Source organism: Natator depressus, chromosome 1 (assembly GCF_965152275.1).
Source record: "Natator depressus isolate rNatDep1 chromosome 1, rNatDep2.hap1, whole genome shotgun sequence".
Classification (NCBI taxonomy): Eukaryota; Metazoa; Chordata; order Testudines; family Cheloniidae; genus Natator; species Natator depressus.
In genome coordinates this window covers 159,878,267-159,892,019 of record NC_134234.1, presented here as the reverse complement: position 1 = coordinate 159,892,019, position 13,753 = coordinate 159,878,267, and the positions used below count along the sequence as shown (strand labels likewise).

At 39.4% G+C, this 13,753-nt stretch overlaps 1 protein-coding gene across 3 annotated transcripts in view; it reads right to left on the bottom strand.

Annotated features, from left to right (window-relative positions):
* Window positions 1-13,753, bottom strand: part of HLCS (holocarboxylase synthetase) — a 216,137-nt gene that overhangs the window by 172,754 nt on the left and 29,630 nt on the right. For all 3 annotated transcript variants that reach the window (XM_074970152.1, XM_074970147.1, XM_074970150.1), the window contains exon 5: window positions 11,962-12,144. In XM_074970152.1, coding sequence (XP_074826253.1) covers window positions 11,962-12,144 — 183 coding nt within the window. The remainder of the gene's footprint in view (window positions 1-11,961; window positions 12,145-13,753) is intronic.

The following is a 13,753-nucleotide window of genomic DNA, read 5'->3' as shown; positions in this document are numbered from 1 at the left end:
AGCACAGCTAGTACTCACTAAATAGTTTAGTTTTAGAGATTTTTTTTTTAAAAATACTTCACAACTTGCAGATCAGAAGAAGTCTTAATCTCATGTTCTATAATCTATATTAATATCTATGAAGTAAAAAGACTTTATAGAGGCTATTGTCTCAAAAATGTATACAGAAAGCTAGGTTTATTACAATGCCTGCTAAGCATATACGTTTCCCATCCTACAGAATTTAGATTTTCTCAGGATGGGAAGCCTCACTTTCCTTCCACTGACAAAAAAAAAAGACTTAAAATCAGAGACAGCCAATAGCATCACAAGAACAAAAATATTTAGAATTGAGGCTCAAGGCAGAAAAACTCAAGTCAAAACGGGTTGTCCTGAATTTAGATTGTACTACAGAGAATGGGAGAATCCATCATGTATTTTGGGTTAATGTAGGCTATGATTAATTATTGTCATTTGGCTATCACCCATTTGGAACATATTGCAAACCTGAGTCAGGCTGAGGGAGCCTGAGTTAGGGAGCATTTTTAAGAAGTTTAGTTGTTGACATATTGCATTTCAAGATGGACTTAAATCACCATTGTGACTGAAGTCTCTCTAATCTTTTCAAGGAGAATATTCTTGCTGTAAGGCTTTGCAAAAGCCAGAAAATACTATACTGAAACCCACAGCAATGAAAGACAACCCTGGTCTTTACAGCTGAAATATCTTTTAACCATTTCTGAGTCTTTAGAGGCAAAGCTGCAAAAATAAAAACACCCCCACAAATCTACATACATGAAGCTGAAACTGAACATGTGGGTGCCAGATTCAACAGGCTATAGCAACCACCATTCACATTATTTCAGTGCTTTGATCCCACACAGCTGCCTAGTGACAAAGAATTTGCTCATTGTAGCAACATTAAAACTGACAATTTGCCATTTCATTTTATACATTTTTGAAGGAAAAGGTTTTAATGGCCATCTCTAAAATGACATTTAAAACCACCAAGTCACTAACAAACAGTGCGCGCACACACATTTAACTTTTAGCTATCAAGTAACCTGCCTTTCATAATATATTGTTCTTGCTGCAAATATTGCTTTCACTGTCCTACAGCAAGGCAATGGCAGAATATGGGTTGTCCAAAATGAACTTAATTAAAAACAGCCTATGCATTTATGTGTATGAAGCAAAGCACACTTCACAACTTAATAAGGGAGTCTGATTTGTGAGGCGCAAGTGGCCCTAGAGCTGATATTCTCCAGTAGTCCCCATTACCTTATTCTTTACTGAGAAAAAGAGAGAGAAGGGATAAAACGTATTTGTGGATGCAGAGCGATCACTCAACAGCAAGCAGCACTAGTGGAGGATTATGTTAGCTCTAGTCCATATGATCAGATTGACATTATCCATAATATTTAGATATTAGAACTTTTATGTAAATTTGAAATAAATTTTAGAAGGGAGACAATCTCGCTTTCAACTTCATAGGTATACACGGATTTCTCCTAATATAATTTCCCTCAGATGTTGGATCAATTCAGTTTTTGCATATGCAAAAGGCAGGAAATGCATGTACTGTCTTTCCAAGTCTCAGTTCAGAGGAAGCGTGCTCCATTCAAACTATGTAGCTTACTTGAATTGTGTACAAGTGTACATCTCATTGGTTTCCTCATCCATTCAAAAAAACTTAGCTCTTTTGTTTCCACTGTGCACAACACATTTAAAGCTAATCCCGCCAATTTGATTACAGCTATGGAAGCCTGAACATCTAACCGAACTCCAAATTTAAGTCTAGTGATTTGTATAAAAACCAACAGGCCCTCTGTTAGCAAGACTCAACTACGGCACATGCCAAGATTTGCTGAAATGACTAGCAATTCTGTGTGCCCAACTTGGGCTCTTTTAACGTGTCCTGATTTTCAGAAAGAAAGTGCCAACACTTGAGGTATTTGGTGTTTTTCCTTGAAGCCCCAGTGATGCATTTATGTGAGAAAGATAGGTTACTCGCTTTGTGCAGTAACTGGAGTTCTTCAAAACATGTCCCCCAAAGGATGCTCCACTTCAGGTGCGCATACGTCCCTTACACCTTTGATCAGAGATTTTTGGTAGCAAAGTCTGTTCAGCCCCCATGTGCTCCACGCATCCGCGTGCCCCGGAGCAAAGATATATATGTCTGTGAAGGCAAACAGCCCTCAGTTCCTTCTCTATTGGAAAATCCCACAGACGAAACTAAAACAGAAAGCAAGAGAGTGGAACTCCCATAGGATAACCTATCCGTCTTCACGTAGTGTCCCTATAGGTGCTCCACTTCAGGTAACTCCCAACCAGTAACCCCACAAGGAGGAGGGAAATTGGAACAGAATCTAATACTGAAGACAGAACTGCATTGCCCTCTGCAGTCTGATCTAGAGGCATGCACAAAGGCATAGTGCTTGGAAAAAGTATGTATTGAAGTCCAGGTTGCCACTTTGCAAATTTCAACTACTAGAACATTCTTAAGTAATGCCACAGAAGTATCCCATTCTACAAGGTAGCAGTCTAACACTCTACAAGGGGGTTGAATGGTGGCAAAGTCATAGTATGAAATGATACAACCAGAGATCCATCCTGAAAGCCACTGAGTGGAAATTGTGGATCTGTCTGCAATTGAAACAAACAGCCTTGGTGACTTTCTGAATGGTTTGGTTCCGTCCACATAGAAGGCTTATAACATCCAGGATACAGAAGACAGCTTCCTGAAGAGTGTGACATGGTTTAGGGAAAAAAACAGAGATGAATGGTCTAGTTAACATGAAACTCAGAATGCACTTAAGGTAAAAATTTAATATTTGGTCATAAGACGGCCGTTTCCCAGAAGAACACTGTAAATAGGAGGTCCAGCATTAAAACCCCCTGTTCTCCAACCCTTCAGGCAGAAGAGATGGCTGCCAAGGAAGTTGTTTTCATCAACAGGTGAACCAATGAACATGTGACTAGTAGATCAAAAGAGTGTTTTATAAGGTAATTAAGGACAAGATTCAAATCCCACATTGAAGTGGGTTCTATAATTTGTAGAAAAAGATTAAATCAGATGGCTCAGAAATCTCAACGTAGTGGAGTGAGCAAAAACCAAAAAACCTTTTTTATCAGTAAATGAAAGGTTGTTATAGCTGTCAAGTGAACACTGACCACAGACCAGGTCTTTTTAATTCCAGCAGGTAGTCTGCGACAGCAGAAAGAGAAGAGCAGACAAAAGAAACTTCTCGATGGGTACGCCAGAAGTGATATCTCTGCCGTTTCTGTAGGTAAGTGTGATGTGTAGACTCCTTTCTACTATTTATCATCATCTGTTGCACTTCTGTTGAGCAAGAAGTCTCTATGCCAGAGAGCAAATGGGAAGACCATTTGCTCTAGATGGTGTGAGCACAGAGATGCATGCCCTATATCAAGTCTTAAGTGATAATGGCCGGAGGAGCTCGAAAGAAGGGAACTCTCGCACAGAGTTTGGAGGGGTTCTGCCACCAAGTGAGCAAATCCAGAACCTCACAGGGAAGAGAGACCTGTTTGTTGACACTGTGCTTGTTTGGTATGCACATTGCCCTGAGCTATCCCTAGAAACACTGGAGATGTAATCTGCCATACAGGGTCAGAAGATGCATGCCACCATATCGCGCAACAGCTGAAGTCAATTCCTTGCTGAAATCTGAGGGCTTAACTGAATCTTTGCAATAAGATTCTGTAGATTCATAAACCTGTCCACAGGTAGGTAAACCCTGGCTGTCACAGCATCTAGAGAGGCTCCTATAAAATCTAGCCATCAAACCAGGATCAAGACAGACTTTGTGAGATTGATCTGGAGGCCTAAAGTGTGAAACAAAGACCTTGTCATTGTACTCAAGGATCAATAACTGATTAAAAGATAAGAATCAAAGGGTAGGAATAAATGGTCATGTTTTCACAATGGAGAGAGGTAAATAGTGGGGTCCCCCAAGAATCTGTACTGGAACCAGTGCTGTTCAACATATTCACAAATTATCTGGAAAAAGGAATAAACACTGACTTGGCAAAGTTTGCAGGCAATACAAAATTACTCAAGGTAGTCAAGTCCAAAGCAGACTGCAAAGAGTTACAAGGGGATCTCACAGAAACTGGGTGACTGGGCAACAAAATAGCAGATGAAATTCAATGCTGACAAATGCAAAATAATGCACACTGGAAAACATAATCCCAACTATACATGCAAAATGATGGGCTCTATATTAGCTGTTATCACTCAAGAAAGATATCATTTTCAGAGAACTATCCACATCTGCTCAATGTGCAGCAGAAGTCAAAAAAGCTAACAAAAATGTTAGGAACCATAAGGCAAGGGATAGATAATATGCCAGAAAATATCAATGGCTCTATATAAATCCAGGATACACCCTCACCTTGAGTTCTGCATGCAGCTCTGGTTGTCCCAACTCAGTAAAACATAGATTAAAATTAGAAAAAGTAAAGAGAAGGGCAACAAAATAATTAATGTTATGGAACAGCTTCCATATGAAGAGAGATTAATAAACTATTTATCTTAGAAAAGAGATGACTAAGGGGTGATATGATAGAGGTCTATAAAATCATGAATGTTGTGGAGAAAGTGAACAAGAAAGTATTATTCACCCCTTCACATAATACAAAAAACAGGGATCACCTGATGAAACAGGTCAGCAGATTTAAAACAAACAAAAAGGAAGTACTTCTTCACGCAACCCACAGTCAACTATTGGAACTTTTTGCCAGGGGATGCTGTGGAGGCCAAAAGTATAACTGGATTCAAAAATGAATTAGATAAGTTCATGGAGGACAGATCCATCAATGGCATTAGCCAAGATGGTCAAGGACAAAACCCCATGCTCTGGGTATCCTTAAATCTCCAAATGCCAGAAGCTGGGACTGTACGATCGTCACTCTAACTGGCGCTGTTCTGTTTATTCCCTCTGAAGCATCTGGCAATGGCCACTGTCAGAAGACAGAATGCTGGGCTAGAGAGACGATTGGTCTGACCCAGTATGGCCATTTTTATGTTTTTAGATACTGTTGCTATGACATCCTGACATAATTGACCCAAGTAGCTAATCATCAAGATAAGGGAAGACAATTATGCCTAGATGATGTATATGAGAGACTATGACTGCCATGACCTTTGAGAATACCATTGAGGCAGAGGAGAGGACGAAAGGGAGCACTTGGTATTGGAAGTGGTTGTGGTTAACTGTGAATTGAAGAAACCTCTTGTGAGAGAGCTGAATCACATCATGGAAATACAAGTCCTGAAGATCAAGAGTCACAAAAACCAGATCTCCAGAATGCAGAGAAGAAATTATAGTCAATAGTGCTAGAGTCACTATTCTGAATCTCACATAGTTGTTACGATACCTGAGATCTAACATTGGCCTCTATCCCTCGTTCTACGGGGGACCAGAAAGTACCTGGGAGTCCCAGGATCGGTAGCGTAGCCGGGGGGGGGGGGGGGGGGGCAGCAGCCGCTCCCCCACCGAGCACAAGTGGCACCTTTTTAATGGATTGGCGCCTTTTTATTTTTTACTCACCCGGCGGCGCTCTGGATCTTCAGCGGCTCTTTGGCGTCAGGTCCTTCACTCGCACACCGGTCTTTGGTGGCACATCAGTGGCGGGGTCCTTCGGTGCCATCAAAGGCCGGAGTGAGTGAAGGACCTGACTCTGAAGTGCCGCTGAAGACCTGGAGCGCCACTGCGTGAGTACAAGTAGGTGGTGCCTTTTTTATCTCTGCTCCCCCCGTTTACTCCACCTGGCTCCGCCACTGCCCAGGAAACCCCAGTAATAAGAGTCTGAACATAACCCTGAAATGGGTGGGGGGAGAATAAAAACCAGGGAAAGAACAACCAGAAAAACAACCTAACAAACTAACTCACTAGAACTACCTACCACCTAACTGTGCACAGTAAAGCTGACACACAATGCTCCATCTCAGGCTTAAGGTGATAGAGAAAAAACCAAGGGCAGTTTGCCAGTGCAGCCCTCTATATTCTCTACTCCTGGGGGAACTGTGCGCCACTGCGCAAGCACAGAATTGGTATCTCCCCCCCCAGATTTCTTTGCTTCCCCACAGAAAAATTACTTTCTGACATGGCAGCGAAGGGAAGTCACAAGAGCGGTCAGGTGACCCTCCCCAGCAGTATGTTTCAGGTGCCCAGGGCAGCTGGCAGAGAGATAAATCACCGTGGGCCAGTGAGCGGGACTCGGGAAGACCCGGCTGGTGGCTCCTACCCTGCACCAGGCTCAGCTGCTAGTCCTGGCTGGGTTGGGGAGACTGACTTCCTCTTCCCCTGCACGACATCCAAGGCCGTGTCAGACCCACCCCCAGATTTCTCCCCTGGCAGTAGGAAGCCCTGAAAACTTCAGTACTTCCTGCACCCATTGCTCCTCAGCTGCAGGGGGAGGGGTCTCTGTACAGGAAGCTGCTCCCCCATCCACCCAACACCTGTGCATCCAGACCCCCTCATATCAAGATCCCCCGACAAACCTCACCCACACACACACCCCTGACACCCAGAACCCCTCTGACAAGCCCCACTCCCCCTGAACCACCCCGATGAGCCACCTGCACCTGGATCTGCATCTTACTGAGCCCCAACCAGCTGCACCTGGACTCCCCTGCAGAGTCCCATTACCGCTGCACCCAGAATTCCCCAACAAGCCCTTGGATCCCACACTGAGCCACCCAAACCCAGACTGCCCCACACAAAACCCTCTCAACCTACATGTGGATCCCCTCACACTAAGCCCCTTCACACTTGGATCCTGCCTTGCTGAGCCTGCCTACGCACACCTGGTGCATCTGGCACAGAGGGACAGGGCCCTGGGGTGTTTCTGGGGCAGGCCTGGTCCTTGCATTGTGTCGGGGTTGGGTGCAGCCTCACCACTGAACCCGTGTCCCAGGGGGGAGCTGCACAGTGATCTCCCACCTCTGTGCAGCCAGTGGCCTCTGCTCCCCAATGCCAGGCTGGTGCCTCCACCATTATTTGACAAATAAAATTTGCAGAATTTTAAAATATTGTGTGCAGAATTTTATTATTTTTTTTCGGGGGGGGGGGGGGGCCACAGAATACCCTCGGGAGTAATTCTCGTTACAGGCCACGAGTATGCGTAGAGCACATGCACAGGCCGAACAGGCACTGCTACCAAAAATCTCCAAAGGCGTAGGTGGCGCACACGCACCTGAAATGGAGCACCCATAGTGACATTTCTCAAAGAAGAATCGCAGCTTACTTTAAAAGAACATAAAAGTTTTTCATCCTCATGGGTACAGAATAAAGTTTGAAAATGTAAACCCTAAAACCTCAAAACAGCAGAAAGGAAACCAAGAGTAGCCACAGATTTTAAATATCTACAACGAACAACAACTCATCTTTATTTTGGGGGCTGACTCATGACTTAAATGGTTGAGGTTGGTAATGCTGCAAATGCCTGGGAGTCAGGACTCCTACGTTTCTCATTCCATTGACTCACTGTGTGACTTTAAACTAGTCACTTAACTATTCTTCAGATTACACATACGTACTCCGAAGTGCTGAATCTTAATCAGAAATTATTTTAAAGGATCTGAATACCTCAAATGAAAAGTTCTATGTAAGTGAAAGCCACAATACATCTAGGGAAATGAATAACCTGTCAGAAAGCTCTAAGTGATTATGTATTCTTAATTTATTCTAATACTTAGATGTTTAATTGCTTCTTAAATACTTGCAAATTCCTTTCAGATACTATTCTGGAAATGTGCTAAATTATCAGCTTGAAAATGTATATTAAAAACATTAAGAATGATGTTGCACATACAAAGATTATAGCATTTTGAAACCTAACATCACAGCAAAACCAATAACCCTCAAATGACCCTTCATTTCCCACCTGCTTTTTGTAAACTTAATTTAAACCATGTAACTGTCGAATAGATTCTTGTGAAACATATTGAACAGAACTGCAAATGTAAAATATGCCACTAGATGGCAAGCATTGGCAAAAATTAATTAGCATCACTGTTGGATTCTTACATGGTACAGTTTGAAAGCTGGGTGTGAAGGGAGAAAGATATAGAGATTGGGGCAACAATATTAGAGAAAATTCTATCAACTTGATTCTCTCCATACAGTTCTCCTCCTAAGAGACTTTAGATATTAAATTACAATTAATATTGGGCAAATGAACAGAATGTAAGTTATAGTTTTGTTTGCTTGTGAACCAGGGACTCTTACTAGTTTAAACTTTGTTCATTTTACTTTAAGCCATTTCATCTTGTGGTGTCACATTTCAATGTTTTTGTAAAGCTGTCTACAATGAAATTGTGAAGAACGTATCAAGTAATAATCAGGCCTATACATAACAATGCTCTAAAATTTTAGGGGGCCTGGGTAATAGGCAGATTATTCTCTCACTGCACAAAATATATCAACCTGCAGCACCTTCACTGGTTTCCTAGCCTATCTGTAACACAAATATTAAAAACGCCCTCAGGATTATTAAAGATCTCCTCACTTTTCTGACTACATACTCCTCATATTGCCTTTCCCATACATTATGGTCCTTCAATATTGACCTCCTGACTTCCCAATCAGATCTCCATAATTTGGGGTTGCTCTTTCATTTGTGTTGCCCTGTATATGCAGAATTCTCTATCTCTAGTAGAAATAAAGTTAATTACGCCTTTTAATCTCTTAAAAACCTTTTCTTACTATAGCTTAGCACAGTTTTTCTCTGTAGAGCATTTTGATACTGTGCAAGGACACAAATGAAGTACAATGCATGTCTTATTAACCAAGGGCTAAAATGTTCCATCAGCAATAAGTCAAATTCTTAAAAGGTTCAAGTCCCACAGTTTCCCCAATGTAAATCTCAAAAGTGTGTTTAGCAGCTAAAGAACCATAAGAGCAGTAGTCGTTTAGACATTTTTATTACTTGCTATATAAGGGGTAAACCTCAATACTGACTACAGTGAATACAACTATTTTAATTTATTATGTTAGATTGCTATAAATTTACCTGGACTTTTATTAAATTTGAAAAAATATTTCTAAGTACTTTTGTATACATGGCTTTTGGACAATAGCAGCTTACATATTGGTTTGTAATTATTTGTTTTATTAAATTAAGTATTCAGGGTAATTAAAGAAAATTATTAGGAAATTTCTGCTTTCCTAATAAATGACAAACATGAAATGCTTCAAAGTGAATACCTCCTCCTGGCCCATACATATGTTATCACCACCAGGTCCAATTGCAGACTCTGGAAAGCAGTTTTTAAAGTTTATTTGGTGGTAATATTCTATACACTTTATTTTATATAAGGTTAGAAAAACATTTAAGTGTTAGTCGTGATTGTTTTTTTTTTAATTTGTACAGAATGTTTCGTAAGAGTTCTTAATTGTGAACTACAGGTAAAATGACTGTTGACTGAAATCTTGGTAACTGTGATTAAAAGGCAAAACACCCAACAGGAGTGTCTGCTCAAAGAGTCTCTCCCTTGTTAATGAACGTGAAGATATTTTTTCTAGGATCTCAAGATAAGCAATATATAGCACCTGGTTTGCCAAGGCCATAAAAAGCTGATTCAGGAGACTCGACTCTGCCCTCACCCCCTTCTGACTCTTTTCTCTCTTCATAAAGAAAAAATTCAGTTTTAAATTCTAACAAAATAGTCGAGGAATAGTTTTATTAAAAGTTTTATGAACACTCTAAGGCCTTCATGTGGTTTAAGGAAAATATGTAAAGTTGGGAAATGTTTTGTAGCAGTCCTTTGTTTATTCCTTAAATGCTCAGAAATGTACAAGCATCTTTGAGATGTCTGTTTGCAAATGACTTGTATTTAAAAGTAAGCCTCATAACTGCCTGATGCAACTGCCATATAACTAGAAAAATATTTGTTATATTTTTATAAATATAACAACATGGTCATTATCATCATCACTGGTTAATACGATAAAAAGTCATTTAAGTATAGAATGTTTATGCTAACTGGGGAATTAGTGATCTGACAGTGTTCAAGCAACTTTCTAGTTAAATTCAAACACACACAAGAACCACTACTCCAAGAATTTACAAGAAGAGCCAATGCATTCTTTGAGGACTATTTAAATCAGGGGAAGGCAACCAGCGCGCAAGCTGATTTTCAGTGGCACTCACGCTGCCTGGGTCCTGGCCACCGGTCCAGGGGGCTCTGCATTTTAATTTAATTTTAAATGAAGCTTCTTAAACATTTTAAAAACCTTATTTACTTTACATACAACAACAGTTTAGTTATATATTAAAGACTTATACAAAGAGACCTTCTAAAATGATTAAAATGTATTACTGGCAAACAAAACCTTACATTACAGTGAATAAATGAAGACTCGGCACACCACTTCTGAAAGGTTGCTGACCCCTGATTTAAATTGAAGACTCTTTTTAAGTTAATCTAATTAACTTTTTAAGTTAATCTAGAAAGGCTATTTTAAAGCTAAAAGATATGTAAGTAAGGAAGTCTGACTTATTTAAAACAGAATTTAAACTCCTATTAAACCCTAATAAAACTAAAGGACTAAGACACAAGAAAGAGTTAAAACAAAGGATATTTGAGTTCCCTCCACAAGAACAATATACTGTTACTACCCTGTTCCATAGGGAACAAATTTCATATTCATGAGCTGAAGATACTATCTGAACTGTCCCATGAGGGTCTTAAACCAATGAAAAGGTGACAGCAGCCAATATTTAAATCCAGATGAGCCCTAAAAGGGGTGTGCCTTGCACCTCCAGTGAAACTGTGAAATGTGAAGACTATACATCTCTCTGAATTAAGCAAGCAGCATACTCTGCTTCTGTTTCTTAACCTCAATGTCACTCCGGTCTTAGTCATGCCATCTCTTTCAAGCAAGCAAACGTCAGCAGTGTGACAAAGAAGCAGTTACCATACAGCATCAAGAAGCAATCGCCTTCCAACACAACAGTGCTTCTGCAACGTAATGATATCACAAAGAATGAGAGAAACTTTACCAAAGCACTGCCAAGGAATCAGATTTATTTTTTTCTTCTAATGATTTTAATGAGATATGGAAATGCTATTTGTAAATTTAAGACAGTAACAGCTTCTCCCATTAAGCACCAAAGTGGTTTACACTATTATTCTTGGAGAGGAAACAAACTAATCTTAGTAAAAAGAGAAACAGATTTAATTTGAATATTAAGATTCTTAATATACATTAATTATTCTGACTCAAGACAGCTGCTAGAATGGCCTCTAAAGTAATTGAATTTAAATATTTAAGTTTCGTAAGACTTAATTAAGATCACTCACCTTTGCCTATTTTTGAACAGTTTAGGTTATCCATGATAAACCACGCAGGACTCACCTACCCTTAAATGAAATTCCCTTGCCCATATATAAACTGTTTTAGTTATGTATGATACACTAAAACAGGACTCAAATACTAGTTTTGAAAATATCTCTTCGGTATTGACTTATCTAGAGAAGAATGCCCCCACCAAACACTGGCCCACCCTCTATGGCATAATCTCTGTTAAAAACTCTTCATGGAGAGACAGATAAAAGAGACTGTAACTGAAGTCACCATGGTTTATTATTTGTGTTTTCAATTTTTTGTAAAAAAAAAAATAAAAAAAAAAAACCCCACAAAGTTAGTAATTTGATGGTTTTGTTTTTAATCATGATGTCTCATAAGACATGGTGAAGAACCCCATGTGACAAACAGTGGAAGTCACATCCCTAAATTGGCACTGAGAGACTATTAAGATCTGGCCTACACTTTCTCATCTCTCTAGACGAACTTTTAGTAATTTTTGGTACATATTAAAATTACTTGGCCCTAACAACTTGGCAGACCTTTCTACCCCAGAACTATAAAAATATTATTTTGGTTTTTTAAATCATGCATCAAGCTACTTAGTTTAAATCTCTTATGTCCGCAATTGAAGTAGAATGCTCACCTCATCAGAAGCAAGCAAATAAATAGGAGTTAGTGAAGGAACTTCGCTTAATTCACAATTCAGGCCAAGTAAGGTCAGGATCTCCTTAAGAACTTCATATCTCTTGGCATTGCTCATTTTGAGTAAATTAAAATCTTCTTGGGTTTGGGTAGTCAGAGAGGCAATATCCATTTCCAAGTATATCTGGGGAGATGGGAAAAGAAAAAGAAAGAAGTCACTAACACGAAAGACAGCAGCTGAGGTAGAGAAAAGCAAAGCAGACCTAAAAATGGCGTGGTATCTATTCACTTACTACTAGCTGAATTTAGTACAAGAGCCATGTAAAATTCAGTGCGACTTGTGTGTTAGAAATAAGGTTATATTTTATACGATGAAGAAACAAGACATATTAATGAATAGGGCTTTGACATCCTAAAAGCCTGTCAAACAGATACATATCCAAGGTGTAGCAAATATTAGTAGAGACCAATGAATCCTTAACTTCCAAGGAGGAGACTAGAGCTATTGGTACACTACAGTTCTTCTCTTAAAAGTGTGTAAAAATGCCCCTTTCTTAATCAGTTGGTCTGTCTCCTGCATGTATTTGGAGTCCATATCTACTTATGACTAAAAGAAGTTTTTGCTACTTTTTTCTTCTCTTAGCACTATATAAATGAAGCTGCTCTGGATTCCACTCTGGCTCGTGAACCAGTAGAATTCAGTTCTGATTGCAGAATTTTTGTTGGTAGAGATGAACAAGGTAGAAAGAACCCAGCCTGACTAATTCCAAGTTGAATCACAGGATTGAAATTAGAAAAACATCTTTTTATTTTTGAACTCCACTGATTGTAATGCCATTTTATATAGAATCACTTTTCAAACTAGAGGTGAACTTTGGGGGCTTGTCTACACAATCGGCAAGCCAAGCTGCAAATATACAGCACTCCAGCGTGCTGCTCACTAACTGGCCATGTGGACCCTGCTACCACACGATAAGAGTTCTATTGTGCACTTTGGAAATACTATTTAGCAGTACTTCAAAGACCAATAAATGAAAGCTAATCACAAAACTTTTAGTGCACGGTAGCAGGATCCACAGAGATTTAGTACGTGGCAAACTAGACTGTTGTACATTCATATCCTACCTTCCTGCACACTAACTCTCCATGTGTACAAGCCCTAAGAAGCAGAGCTGAAATGCAGAGTCCAGCCTAGCCCTCCTAAAATTATATATTGTATCTCACAGAAGTTCCAAGATGTTTAATACATTTAGTAGAATACAAAATGTATATTTTATTCTACTATATGCAAATACATTTAAATGAAAGTGGCATAAAAATGACTTATACTGTGCTTTCATACATTTTTGCACTTTTTATTTTCTCTATCTATAGTATGCATTATCCACTTTTCTATCATTCAGCCAAATAAATTTATTGAATTAAAGAGGGAATGTTATGAAACTAGACCAGTGCAGAAGAGGGAAATAACTACCCTGTGACTTTGAATATTTACTGGTTGATGTCACTGTCAATACTCTTATCAATATAGCCATGAAGAGAACAACAATACGCCTTTTCAGATGCAGACTGGAACTCAAGTAAAAATTATAAATGATATTCTAATCCTTTTAATCTGATTTCTGAAGCTACCCCACATTGCCCTTTTTCTCAGGAAACTCACTGCAGTATTAAATTTTATTAGAGGAGAGGGGTCATTTAAATGCTACAGCAAAACAGGTTTTACCATGCAACTTAAAGAAATGGATAGCAACAGTACCTAATCAATTTTCTACTTCAAGTACCCAACACAT